General features: G+C 38.4%; 1 protein-coding gene and 1 long non-coding RNA gene across 5 annotated transcripts; both read left to right on the plus strand.

Moving 5' to 3' along the window:
• Positions 1–5,799: 5,799 nt before the first annotated feature.
• LOC142619879 (uncharacterized) lies at positions 5,800–8,206 on the plus strand. Its single transcript, XR_012841612.1, has 3 exons — positions 5,800–6,072; positions 7,362–7,498; positions 7,588–8,206. It is a non-coding gene; the product is annotated as an uncharacterized LOC142619879 (long non-coding RNA).
• Positions 8,207–9,310: 1,104 nt separating this feature from the next.
• Positions 9,311–11,986, plus strand: LOC142619880 (F-box protein PP2-B10-like). 4 transcript variants are annotated; one of them, XM_075793228.1, is made up of 3 exons: positions 9,311–9,675; positions 11,139–11,278; positions 11,360–11,986. In XM_075793228.1, exons 1-3 carry the CDS (start codon positions 9,364–9,366, stop codon positions 11,799–11,801), a joined length of 894 nt encoding a protein of 297 aa, XP_075649343.1. In that variant the 5' UTR covers positions 9,311–9,363; the 3' UTR covers positions 11,802–11,986. The 4 variants fall into 4 exon arrangements, with proteins under 4 accessions (XP_075649343.1, XP_075649345.1, XP_075649344.1 ...); XM_075793230.1 differs by having other exon boundaries at positions 11,139–11,260; XM_075793229.1 differs by having other exon boundaries at positions 11,142–11,278.
• The last annotated feature ends 1,567 nt before the right edge of the window (positions 11,987–13,553 follow it).

The following is a 13,553-nucleotide window of genomic DNA, read 5'->3' on the forward strand; positions in this document are numbered from 1 at the left end:
TTATATATTTATGAAATCCAATTTCATAAATATATACTTTAGTAATTTCTTACTAAAATGGTTAGGCCTAACTCTCTGAATAACTGAACCCATTAAACTTATCTCAAGGGAATATTTTATATCTCTATCAAGAGACTATGAATTCCATCTTAAGAATATATGTTCCATCAACACTAAATGTGGTTGCCCAACATACTGAGGTTTTGACCGTCACTTCAGATCTCACTCCTGATATATCAAAGCAACCTACACTTCATGATCAGGTCCATTATTCTCTTAGGATTAAGAGTTCATGCAAATAGAAGTCGTGAGATTTATTATTCATTTGACAATCATTAGGAGAATAATAAATCTCACAGCGGTCCTGTTCAATATGTCTTAACTCTTAAAACATATCAACATATCAACTAAAAGTCTCCACTTCCATGATCAAGACAAATCATCTTAGTTGACACGTTATAGTCTTCGCAGATGAAATGCCCAATTTCATCACCGACTACAAACTATAAATTCTGAGTTTACAAAGAACTTGTGATTTACATCTTCTATGACTTTTCACATAAATCACATACAATACATCTCATGGACTATATGATAATATCCCATATTCATGTTACCATTATTTTAGATAATAATAAAATAACTTTATCAATCACAATATTAAGTCATACATCATGTCATACATAATATCATACATAGCATCATACAATAGGATTTAAGGGCACAAATCCTAACAATAAGGACCAGGCTGACGGCGTGGACGGCCACTGCCAGATAAGCAAACAAGACCTCGTCCGTCTCGGGGCGAGAAAAAATGGGTGGCCGAGAAAGATATTGCTTAAGCTGTTGGAAAGCTAACACGCAGTCCTCGGTCCATTGAAACCCTTTCCACTTATTCAACAATTTGAAGAAAGGACGGCATCGGTCAGCTGACCGAGAAATGAACCTATTCAATGCGGCAATCATTTCGATCAATTTTTGGATTTCTTTCGAGTTCCGAGGCGGCTGCAAATCCTAAATAGCCTTGACCTGCTCTGGGTTTACCTCTATGCCTCTGTGAGTAATCATATACCCCAGGAACTTTCCAAACCCCACGCCAAAAGAGCACTTTGAGGCGTTAAGGCGCAGCTTGTACTTTCTTAGCACCTGGAAGGTGTCGGCCAGATCTTTCACGTGTGAAGGTATTGTTTTACTCTTCACCACCATATCATCCACATATACTTCAATAGTCTTCCCCAGTTGCTGCTCGAACATCCTGGTCACCATTCTTTGGTAAGTAGCCCCAGCATTTTTCAATCCAAATGGCATGACCTTATAGTGGTAGTTCCCCGTTGGAGTAATGAAAGCAGTCTTCTCTTGATCCTCCAACGCCAAGGGAATCTGATGGTAACCCTAGAAGGCGTCCAAAAAACTCATCCGAGGATGTCCAACAGTGGCATCCACCAGTTGATCAATACGCGGCATTGGGAACGAATCCTTGGGGCAGGCCCTGTTCAAATCTGTGAAGTCCACACATACTCTCCACGTTCCATTCTTCTTTTTAACCACAACCGTATGCGCCAACCATTCGGGGTAGAAAACTTCTTTAATAGCCCCAGCCCTCTTGAGTTTGAGCACCTCTTGCTTGACGACCTCGGAATGTTCTTTAGAAGAACGCCGAGGTGGCTGCCTTCTCGGAACAATGGCAGGGTTGAAGTTTAAATGATGACAAATGAAGCTCGAGTCTACGCCGGGAGCCTCATAAGGGTCCCACGCGAAAACATCAATATTGTCTTTCAGAAATTCCAACAGCTCCACCTTTTCCTGGTATGGCAAACGTATGCCGACTTGGAAGAACCTCTCTGGGTCAACGGCTATCAAAAACCTCTCTAACTCCTCACAATGAGCCCTCTCCCCTGTCATCACATCGAGCGCATCCAGAGCTGTTAATTGCTATAAGTCTTTGGTGATCAAAGCCGAAGATTCGACTTCCGTCTGGTGCAACACTGCAGCCGATATGCATTGCCTGGCCACCGACTGGCTGCCGAGGATCTCTTCAACATATTCCCCCGAGGGGTACTTAATCCTAACGTGCAAGGTAGAGGAGACGGCTCCTAGAGAGTGCAGCCATGGTCTAGCGAGGATGGCTGTATATGGGGAGTACGCATTTACCACAATGAAATCTACCTCAACCGTTTCTGAGCCGGTTTGAACGGGCAAACGGATCTGTCCCTTCGACACAACAACCCTTCCTTCAAAGCTTATGAGTGGCGAGTCATAAGGAGTAAGATCTTCCAGCTTCAACCTTAAACCCTTAAATAAATCAGGGTACATGATATCCGCACCACTGCCCTGATCAATCATCACCCTCTTCACATCATAATTTCCTATCCTGAGAGTGACCACAAGAGCATCGTCATGGGGTTGAATGGTACCAACTTTATCCTCCTCTGAAAATCCCAAGACGGGTAAAGTCATCTTCAACCTCTTCGGCCTACAGCCTGCCTCCTCGGCCTAAGAATAGGAAACCGCCATTACCCTAGTGGGACCTGAGCCGGTCCTGCCAAGTGCAGCAAAGCTAACGTTAATTGTTCCCAATGCCGGCCGAGATGGATTATTCCTTTGATTGTTTGAGCCGGATCGACTGCCCTGCTCACTAGGTTGACACAGGTGCTGCTTTAGTTTTCCTTCACTGACAAGCTGCTTCAAGTGGTTCCAAAGGGTCCGACAATTCTCGGTAGTGTGGCCCACGTCCTGATGGTACTGACAAAAGAGGTTCTGATTCCTCTTCGCGGGGTCCCCTGCCACCTTACTAGGCCACCTGAAGAAGGGCTCCTTACGAACTTTCTCCAGCAACTGGTGTACTGGTTCTCGGAACACAGTGTTCCCGGCCTGAGGTGCAGCCGAGCTGGATTGACTATTGTAATCTATCCTCGGCTTATTATTGTGGTATCTGTCCGACCTGAAATCCCTTCTCTCCTGCGGGATAACCTTCTCCTTACCCTTTCCTTGCTGCTGGTCTTCCTCTACCCTTTTGTATTCATCAATACGATCCATGAGGCGACGTACGCTGCAGACAGGCTTTTTGGTCAAGGAATTCCTCAAATCATGATCAGTAGGAAGACCTACCTTAAAGGTATTGAGCACCACCTCATCAAAATCACCATTTATTTCGTTAAACATCTCCCAGTACCGGTCGGAGTATGCTTTCAACGTCTCCTCTTCCCTCATGGTCATGGATAACAGCGAGTCCAACGGCCGAGGCACTTTGGTACACGTAATAAACCGCAAAGCGAATGCTCTAGTAAGCTCCCCAAACGAACCTACAGACCCTGATTTAAGGCCATTGAACCACCTCATAGCAATAGGTCCCAAGCTAGAGGGGAAAACTTTACACATCAGGGTCTCGTTATGAGAGTGCACCGCAATCCTCTGGTTAAAGTGACTCACGTGCTCCACCGGATCAGTTCGACCATTGTAGATGGTAAAGGTGGGCTGGGTAAACCTCCTGGGAAGCCTCCCTTTCTCAATCCTCCGTGAAAATGGAGATTTGGAGAGTTGGTGCAACGCCCGACTCATAGCATCATTTTCCAAGCCCCTAGAAGGGAGTTTCTTGTGTCTGCGAGCTGGCGGGTCGTCCTCCTCACAAGGGGACATTGCGCTGGGGGGTGAGCATGACCTCGAGTTGTAACTACCTTCCCGAACCTCCAATGAAGAAGGATTAGATGAGGACGGTGAATGCTTACGTCTGGCGCGGCGCAGTTTTCTTTTCAAATGATTAATCTCTTTTTGCATGGCTTTAGCACCATCCTCGTGGGTGGTGCTACCCCCGCCATGAGTATGGCTAGCCCTAAGGTATTCTATATGGACACTTCCCTCACGATCCCTTTGACGCTCAAGACGCTCGAAAAGGTCCTCCGGTTGTGATCCTTGAGACTCTGCATGGTGTGAGCCTAGGCCTGCCATAGTATCCCAACTCCTTTTAGACTAGATTCCCACAGACGGCGCCAATTGTAAGTACACAATTGCACCTGGACCCAAAGAAGGTTATGGGCTCAGGCCCAATAAGCCTTAAACAATGAAATTTGTAGAGTGTGGGTTTGAAATCTAGATTAAAGGTACTAAGAACTTGATAACAGGCTTTTATACGCAAAAACTTGTAAATAATGAATGATAATTGCAAATGGGTCTCCTCGGACTTGAGCCGATGACTATTTCTTTACTATTTCTCTTTCTTACTTAAAGATTACAATTCTTAATTTCTTTCTTAGTTACAGACTCCCCCTCTCTTTGGCCTTCACCCCCCTTAAATACTTCCTTCCCTGATGCCTTTTGGACAGTGACTAGAAGTTTCAGCCCTACTGTTCAGGGGTCACTTCCCCATTAATGCGGCCAGGGAGGTAGGTGCAGAGTCTTTAATGCGGAGGTGGCAGCCTTTACTCTTGATATTTTCTTTAACATTGGTGCATCTAGAAGGTTCAGGGTCTCCCCCTTTTAACCAACAGTCTTTCCAGAATTCTGCCTTGACCTTTGTAGTGAATCTCCGAATTCTCTTGGAACGGTCCGAGAAGGAACTCACCCTCGGCTGTATCCTCGGACCCTCGGCATATGGGCCGATTCATAGTACTAACAAATTCCTAACTTATGAATAGATCGGCCCTCCTTGCTAGAGCCCAAAGGCCCACATGCCCACTTGGGTCCTTTTACTCCCCACAATTAGTATACAATTTTTTTTTTTAATATTATAACAAAATTTGACCAATCCAATGTCAATAAGAGGAAAATATTTTTTTTCCTTTTAAGTTTGAATTCTCTTAATCTCAAGGGAGTGGAGGGGAGTGTTATTATCCTAAAATTTTATAATACACCCTCAACAAAATCGAAGCACCCTAGAACATTCAAAATGAAACCTACCCGAGTCTTAAAAAAATAATAATAATAAAATAAAAGAAAAATAGTCAAACCTATCTATGACCATTGGAAAAAAAAAAAAAAAAAAAAAAAACTTAGCCAGTGTGCGTTTAAATATCACTTATTTTGCTGAAAATTAAAAACAATAAAAAAATAATTTTTTTCTGTTTATTACTGTTCAGCACTGTTTACTGGCCTAAATACAGGTTCCTGACCAATGAACAGTGCATAACACGCTGGTTAAAAAAAAAAAGCAAACGGAGCTTAAGCAATAAGCAAATAAAGCCCAAAAAACAGTGGCATGTATATGAATGTGAGACAGGGAGAGAGGTGAAAAGAAAATGATGGAAAAAGAGAAAAGAGAAAAGAGTGGTCCTCCCTGCGGCACTGGCAGAGCCAGAGGGGGGCGAGGGGGGCACCTGCCCCCTGACTACTAAATTTTTTTTTTTTTTTTTTGTATCAGTAGTCACATGGAGGAAAAAAAAAATCTACTTGTTGAGACTTGAAAGTGACCAAATCACCTATTTCACTATTTTTTTTATTTCATTATTTACACTATTTTTACTATTTATGATACTTTTCACAGCATTTTATCTTTGAATGATACTAGAGATATTACAAATTTTACTATTTATGTCTTACAAATTGGCATGTCACCAATCAAAAAAAATAATTTCAAACATTTATTCATTATATCTTTTAAGTAACACTAATTATATTTTTACTCCATCAATTTATAAATTTTTTAGTAGCTATGAATTGGTTGTTTTTGTTAATTTATTTTAATAATATGAAATATATTCATATTTGCTTACAATTATTTATTTATTTTGTTATTATTATTGATTAATATTTTTTATGGATAAATTTTACTTTTAATATCGTTTTTGAATTTTGCCCCTGCCACTGCCCTGCGGTGAGGGCATTTCAGTATCACCGGAGGAATGCATATCAGACATAGTAGCACTGACCACTCCTAAGGATGCGTGCAGAGCTTGTGCGGTTTCTTCTATATTCCGTTCGGCTGCAGAATCCAACGATGTCTGGGAAAAGTTCTTGCCTTCCGATTATCAGGCCATCATTGCTCAATCATCATCATCGGATTCCTTGAATTTCTCTTCTAAGAAACGGCTCTACCTCAGTCTCTTCGATAATCCCATTCTAATCGATGACGCTAAAAAGGTACGGAGTTAATAACAACTACTTAAATGTTTGATATGATATGCTATAACTATTTGGTTTGCTTCAGTAAGTTATATACTAGGGTCAATTCAGTTTCAAACAATTTTCCACTTGTAGAAGTCTTAATTCTGTTTCTGAATTCGTTGAATGAAAATAAGCAAAGTAAGAAATAAAGGGTCAGTTCTTGAATGTTGGTCCTAATTGTGTATGGCAGAGATCACAAACGTCCGACTTGTGCATTAATGGGTATGTGAAATTTATGGACAAGCTTGCATTCCTTGGGACACAAACCTGTGTAAACAGCTTATACCCAAATACCTGTCTTTCTACACCAACATTGAACATATGTTGTGGTTAGTTCTTGATCAAATCATCATAATAGTAATGCTAAACTACCACAAATTTAATTACAGAATGTTAACAAACTGACAGTGGCATAATATGCCCGTCAATTTAGCTTCTGAGCTTTCTAGTTTTTTCTCCAATTTTGTATGACTGTGAGGCTTTGGTTCACATACTTGTTGTATGCTATGCTAGCCCCCCTTAAACTCAATAGATAATCTTCACATGGCTAACAACTTTGAAAATTAATAACCTGGTAAGTCTGATCCACATGGAAGGAATTTTTTTTCCAATTAATCTTAAATTTCTAACAATTTCGTGAGTTGTCACATTTCAAAACTATCCAGGAAACTGGCATCTCGAGAGTTTAAAACTCGAGATCAATGCAAAACTCAAGCTACTAATACTCAAGTTCAGGACTTTGTCATACAGGGATGTGGAAAAATTTTCCACGTGGATGGAGCCACTTTTACCACATAGATATTGAGTCTATAAGACTCGAGATCCAAGTGGCATTATACTTCCAAATCAGCAAGTGGAAATCAAGTATTTGAGCTTGATTTCTAGATGGAAATTGAGCCTATAAACTCGAGATGCTAGTTAGCAATATTGTTTCAAACGTATTTCAACTTATGATTTCTTTCCTTCACTAATGCTAGCCTGCAAATTACCTCTACATGTAAGCAGTAAGATTTGGTGGGTTGGTTTCACTATGGACTCTCGAAATTGTGTTTGGTTTAAATTTGTTTTTTGATCATGCATGAATTAAGTTATAGCACCATCAGTAAATAGAATAACAGAATCAAAAACAAAAAACACAGAAAACAGACTTGCTATCTCTGAGATCAAATTATGAAAGATTTTGTTGAATGTATGCTTCTGGCCAGTGATAGTAGCACCATGTTGAATGTAACCATATCTGTGCTCATTTTCTTTCTTTCTAGCAGAGCTTTTTCTTGGACAAATTGAGTGGTAAGAAATGTTACCATCTTCCTGCAAGGGAGCTCACCATTGCATGGGGTAATGATCCTCGGTATTGAAGATGGGTTTCTCTACCTGAATCCAAGTCTCTACATAATTCCAGGTCTGTTCCTACTCTATTTTAGTACTCCTTTTTTTAATTTTAGGCTTTTCATTTAGATCTTAATTCTGTACATTATAAAAACCAAATAGGTTCCCAGAGTAGCTGCACTTAATTATGTGTTTTGGTTTGACATCAATGGCAAGATGAGTACTTCCATGCTGTCTCCAAAAACAAACTATGCTGCTTACCTTGTGTACAAGTTGACGGAGGAAGCCTATGGGTTTAATGACCCTCCTCCAACGGCTTCAATTGGAACTACTGGAGCAGGTGAAGTTTATGAACAGACTGTTAGTTTGGACCTGCCTATTGTGGAGCCAGGCCAGGAAGACCAGGTTGTACTACCGCAGCAGCAGCAGCAGCAGCAGCACACTTCACGTCCCAAACAGAGAAATGATGGATGGCTAGAGATTAAGCTGGGTCGGTTTTTTAATGAGGGGGGAGAAGTTGATGAACTGCAGTCTGGACTTGAGGAGGTAGAAGTTCTTAGGTGTAAGTCTGGCCTTATTGTTGAAGGGATCGAGATCAGGCCAACAAGGGGTTAATAAAATTTGTGCTTTATCATCACTATGTACCATTAATAAACTTTGTGTTGTCAGCATTATATTGTGTCAATATTACGTTATTAATGTACTGTCAAACTAATATTGTGATAGTATTCTGCTTTATGGACATATTGTGAACATCTAAATTACAAGCTTACCAGTAAAACCAAAGTTTTTTAATTGTTCTTGATTTTGATCTTTGGAGCTAAAATTGAGACTCAAAACCCTTGGGCTAACTGTAAATTAGATATTAGTGCTCTTCTATGTTAGTGGGGGTATTTTTTTTTTTTTTTTTTTTTTTTTTTTTTTTCTTCGCTGACTTTAAGCGGAGAGAGAATTTGAATCGAAGTTCAATTCTATGGGAGAAATCGGGAATGCCCATGAGCTACAAGTTAACGAAGTTCAGGACAAGATGTTATGTTGATTGAAGAAACTATTAGTCCAATTTTTCGACAAATCTTGTAGTACAATATGGTACAATCGTTAATAGGAGAGTGGATTAACAATCATATAATGGTACAAAATAGGAGAATCACATTGATGTACTGTGACTTTGTAGGCAATGATGAAAATTGTAGGGTACAGAAATTTAATAAAGAGATCAAACCATGTGTTATACCTGAGGCTGAGGAGGTCACTGTAGTTTCGAGGAGATCACACTCTCGGACGGTTAGACCATTTCAGTGGCACGTTACCAGAGGAGATCACACTGAAGAGAAGGAACTTCAGGGAAATGGGTCAGCCCTGACTAAAGGGATGATGACTGCTACCACATTTAATACTTCCCACCAAACCTCTTAACTGCATTTATGTAGAGAAGACCCTTGAACAGTGCTATCTTGATTGCCACAACTCACAAGGGGTTTAAGAAGGTGTCTGATGGGACAAGCACTCAAATGGTAGCCTGGGCGACCGACAACTGGAGGGCCAAGATCATTTATATGAGGCTATATACCCAACTCAATTATGCCCACCCCAAACCCACCCATTTGACACTTTTAGACAAAATGAAAACTAAAAACTAAAAACTAAAAATATGGTTAATTTTTAAATGTGTGAATGGTACCGTAGAACTCATTTTTAATGAAAAATAGACTGTTTACAGTACAATAAATATACTGTTTACAGTATGAAAAATAACTTCGTCCCCTTGCTGAAACGCGTGGAGAGGAAAAAAAAAAAAAACTCGTCTTGTCCATACAGTGGACGCAATAATTTTTATCCGGACGTTACCTTAATCATTAAGCAATAAGCAATTAAAGCCAAAAAAAAAAAAAAGGTGGATTGTAGTTGTATGAGAGAGAGAGAGAGAGAGAGAGAGATATGGAAAAAGAGAGAGAAGGAGAAAGGAACGGTCCTCCCTGCGCCTGCGCTGTGGACATTTCAGTGTTACCAGAGGGATGCTTATCGGACATAGTAGCGTTGACCACTCCTAAGGATGCCTGCAGAGCTTGTGCGGTTTCTTCTATATTCCGCGCGGCTGCAGAGTCCAACGCCGTCTGGGAGAGGTTCTTGCCGTCCGATTATCAGGCCATCATTGCTCAATCATCATCGGATTCCTTGAATTTCTCTTCTAAGAAACAGCTCTACCTCAGTCTCTCCGATAATCCCAGATTAATCGACGACAATAAAAAGGTAGTATTAGCAAACAATCCCATAAATAATTCTAAGTTAATAACTGATCTTTTTTTGATTTGCTATAACTATTTTATTTGCTTCAGCAAGTTATATACAAGTCAATTCAGGGTCCGTTTGGATAGAACTTATTGCTGAAAACTGAAAACACTGTAGCAAAATAATTTTAAAATGTGTGAATAGTACCGCGGGACCCATTTTTAATGAAAAAGTTGCTGAAAAGTGAAATTTGTGGGTCCGTGAACAGTGCACGAATGCACTGTTCACAGAAGATTGGGTCAACACTTGCGGCTGGAGGAAAAAAAAAAAAAAAAAACTGAAAACGCAGACGCAGGAATAAGTGCAATCCAAACGCCCTCTCAATTTCAAAAATTTTAAAGGGACAATTTTCCACTTCTAGAACTCTTAAATTCTGTTTCTGAATTTGTTGAATGAAAAATAAGCCTAGTAAGAAATAAAGGGCCAGTTCTTGAATGCTGGTCCTAATTGTGGATGGCAGAGATCACAATCGTCCATCTTGTGCATTAATGTGTTTGTGAATCATGTGATACTTATAGAACAGCTTGCACTCCTTTGGAATAGACACAATTTGTATAATTATACATATCAACACCAAGAGTTATAACCTTATACCCATCACAACCACTGTTAAGTGTGGAAATCAAGAAATGTACGTATCTAGCTATATTCGAGGTCAGCTGGTCCTCCAAGAGAGAAAGAGAGAGAGAGGGAGAGAGAGAAAGAAGAAAAGAATTGGAACTGAATTTAGAACATTCTTATTGCTTAATCTTGATTCAATCAGTAATGCCCTCTTTATACATCACTCAGCAATTCCCTAATCCCCTATTCTAACTGATTAACACAGTAACCACTGTCACAACCAACTCACAGCTGTCAATAACTACCACTGTCACTAACTGATTTCCCTCCTTCTCATTAGAATACAATCTCTAACAACCACACACTAACATTGAACATGTGATATGGTTAGTTCTTGATCAAATCATGAGGGTAATGCTAAAACTACAACAAATTTCATTACAAAATGTTTACAAACTATCAAGTTAGCTTTTGAGCTTTCTATATTTTTCTCCAGTTTTGTGTGAGGCTTTGGTTCACATACTTATTGTATGCTATGCTAGCCTCCGTGAAACTCAATAGTTAATCTTCACATGGCCAACAGTTTCGAAAATTAATAACCTGGTAAGTCTGATCCACATGGAAGCAAGCAGCAAGATTGGGTAGGTTGGTTTAACTATGGACTCTTGAAATTGTGTTTGGTTTAAATTAGTTATGTGATCGTGCATGAATTAACTTTTAGCACCATCAGCGAATAGAATAGCAGAATCAATAACAAAAAACACAGAAAAAGGACCTGCTATTTTTGAGATCAAATTATGAAAGATTTCATTGATAGTAGCACGATGCCGCGCGAATATGACTATATATGTGCTTCTTTCTAGCAGAGCTTTTTCTTGGACAAATTGAGTGGTAAGAAATGTTACCTTATTCCTGCAAGGGAGCTGACCATTGCATGGGGTGACAATCCTCACTATTGGAGATGGGTTTCTCTACCTGAATCCAGGTCTCTACATAATTCCATGTCTGTTCCTACTCTATTTTAGTACTCCTTTTTTAATTTTAGGCTTTTCATTTTTCTTAATTATGTACATGTAACAAACAGGTTCCCAGAGGTAGCTGAACTTCATTCTGTGTGTTGGTTTGACATCAATGGTAAGATGAGTGTTTCCATACTATCTCCGAAAACAAACTATGCTGCGTACCTTGTGTACAAGTTGACGGAGGAAGCCTATGGGTTTAATGACCCTCATCCAACGGCTTCAATTGGAACTACTGGAGCAGGTGAAGTTTATGAACAGACTGTTAGTTTGGACCTGCCTATCGTGGAGCCAGGCCAGGAAGACCAGGTTGTACTACCGCAGCAGCAGCACACTTCACATCCCAAACAGAGAAATGATGGGTGGCTAGAGATTGAGTTGGGTCAGTTTTTTAATGAGGGAGGAGAAGTTGATGAACTGCAGTTTGGACTTAAGGAGGTAAAAGTTCTTTGGGGCAAGTCTGGCCTCATTGTTGAAGGGATCGAGATCAGGCCAACAAGGGGTTAATAAAATTGTGCTTTATCATCACTATGCATTAATAAACTTTGTGTGTTATCATCATTATATTGTGTCAATATTACGTTATTGATGTACTGTCAAACTAATATTGTGTTAGTATTCTGCTTTATGGACAAATTGTGAACATCTAAACTACAAGCTTACCAGTAAAACCTAACTTTTTTCATTGTTCTTGATTTTGATCTTTGGAGCTAAAATTGAGACTCAAAACCCTTGGGCAAACTGTAAATTAGATATACTTATCAGTGCTCTTCTATGTTGTTGGTGAGGGGTAGGTTTTTATTTCTTCGCTGACTTTAAGCGGAGAGGAGATTTGAATCAAAGTTCAATTCTATGGGAGAGAATGCCCATGAGCCACAAGATATGAAGTTCAGGACAAGATGTTATGTTGATTGAAGAAATTATTAGTCCAATTTTTCGATAAATCTTGTAGTACAATATGGTAAAATCGTAAATAGGAGAGTGGATTAACAATCATATAATGGTACAAAATAGGAAGATCACATTGATGTAATGTGACTCTGTAGGCAATGATGAAAATAATTTCATATTATTTAAACATTAAAATCATATAATTTTAAAACTTAATTATAAATTCCCATGTATTGTTGAGACTATGGGCCCCCAACCTTGACAAATTTTAATAAAAACATTTAAATTTTTCAATAGCTTTTTCTCCACAAAAAAAATTTAACCCCCCCCCCCTAAAAAATACATTAGTCTTCTAAGGAACTTAAAATGTAAATTTAATAAATAATTGCAGTATCTCATAAAAATAAATAGACAAATGAATTATTCAAATCTTATAAAAAGCCTCATTCAATTTCACTATTTTTGTGAAAATAATATATGAAATTCTTTAGTAGTTTTAATATACTCATTGTAGGAGGCAAAATTTTAAGCCAATTCTAAATGCCACATCAAAATTTAGTGACAAATTCTAAATTAATATGTCATTAAATTAATTTAATCAAATGATAACATGTGTCATCCAAATTGGCATCACATTGGCATATTAAAATTTTCCACGTGTCATTTAGCCCACAAGATAAAGATAAATTTTCTATTCAAAATTGATGGATAATTATCTTTATTAAAATAAATAAATAAAATAGAGATAATTATTTATCTTTGTTGAGTATATCTTTACCAAAATATGATCTTTATCAAAATAGATAAATAGAGATAATTATCTCTAATCAAGATTTAGGCCAATTAGAGTCTACAACATATTTTCGAGCCTATTAATTCAAAGTAGAGCTTATTCTATGAAACCACTATAAATAGAGGACATGAAGACCAAGTTTTCAAGAAATTAAAGCACTAGAGAAACTCTGCCTTTAAAGCACCGAAGAATTTCAACTTGAAGAACTTGAAGGACAAGCCAAAGTCTCGTAGCACTTTTTTTTGTAAAAGAGTCAAAACAAAGAATTGCACTCACTACTTAATTAATACAAAAATATATTTGTGACACTTTTTCAATTTTTTGATTTTCAAACTTCGTGATTTTTTTTTTTTTTTGTTTACACTTATAATTAAGGGTTTTGGTTAAAGAAAATTCATTTCTTAAACCTTAAATAAAATACCAGTATTAGTAATAAAATATTTTCTAAGGAATTTAAGATTTTATCAACCTAGTTATAACACATTTTTTTATACAATGTGTTCAATACTTAATGTTAGGTTCTATAGATTTAGATTTAAATATTTATAATCATATTTGTATTGTGTTGGCAAACC

Source organism: Castanea sativa, chromosome 12 (assembly GCF_040712315.1).
Source record: "Castanea sativa cultivar Marrone di Chiusa Pesio chromosome 12, ASM4071231v1".
NCBI classification, from domain to species: Eukaryota; Viridiplantae; Streptophyta; class Magnoliopsida; order Fagales; family Fagaceae; genus Castanea; species Castanea sativa.

Bases quoted from the DNA above. Each gene is read 5' to 3' on its own strand.
- LOC142619880 (XM_075793228.1), top strand. From the start codon at position 9,364: ATGGAAAAAGAGAGAGAAGGAGAAAGGAACGGTCCTCCCTGCGCCTGC. The intron at 9,676-11,138 runs GTAGTATTAGCA...GCTTCTTTCTAG, and splicing joins TAATCGACGACAATAAAAAG to CAGAGCTTTTTCTTGGACAA. The intron at 11,279-11,359 runs GTCTGTTCCTAC...TGTAACAAACAG, and splicing joins AGGTCTCTACATAATTCCAT to GTTCCCAGAGGTAGCTGAAC.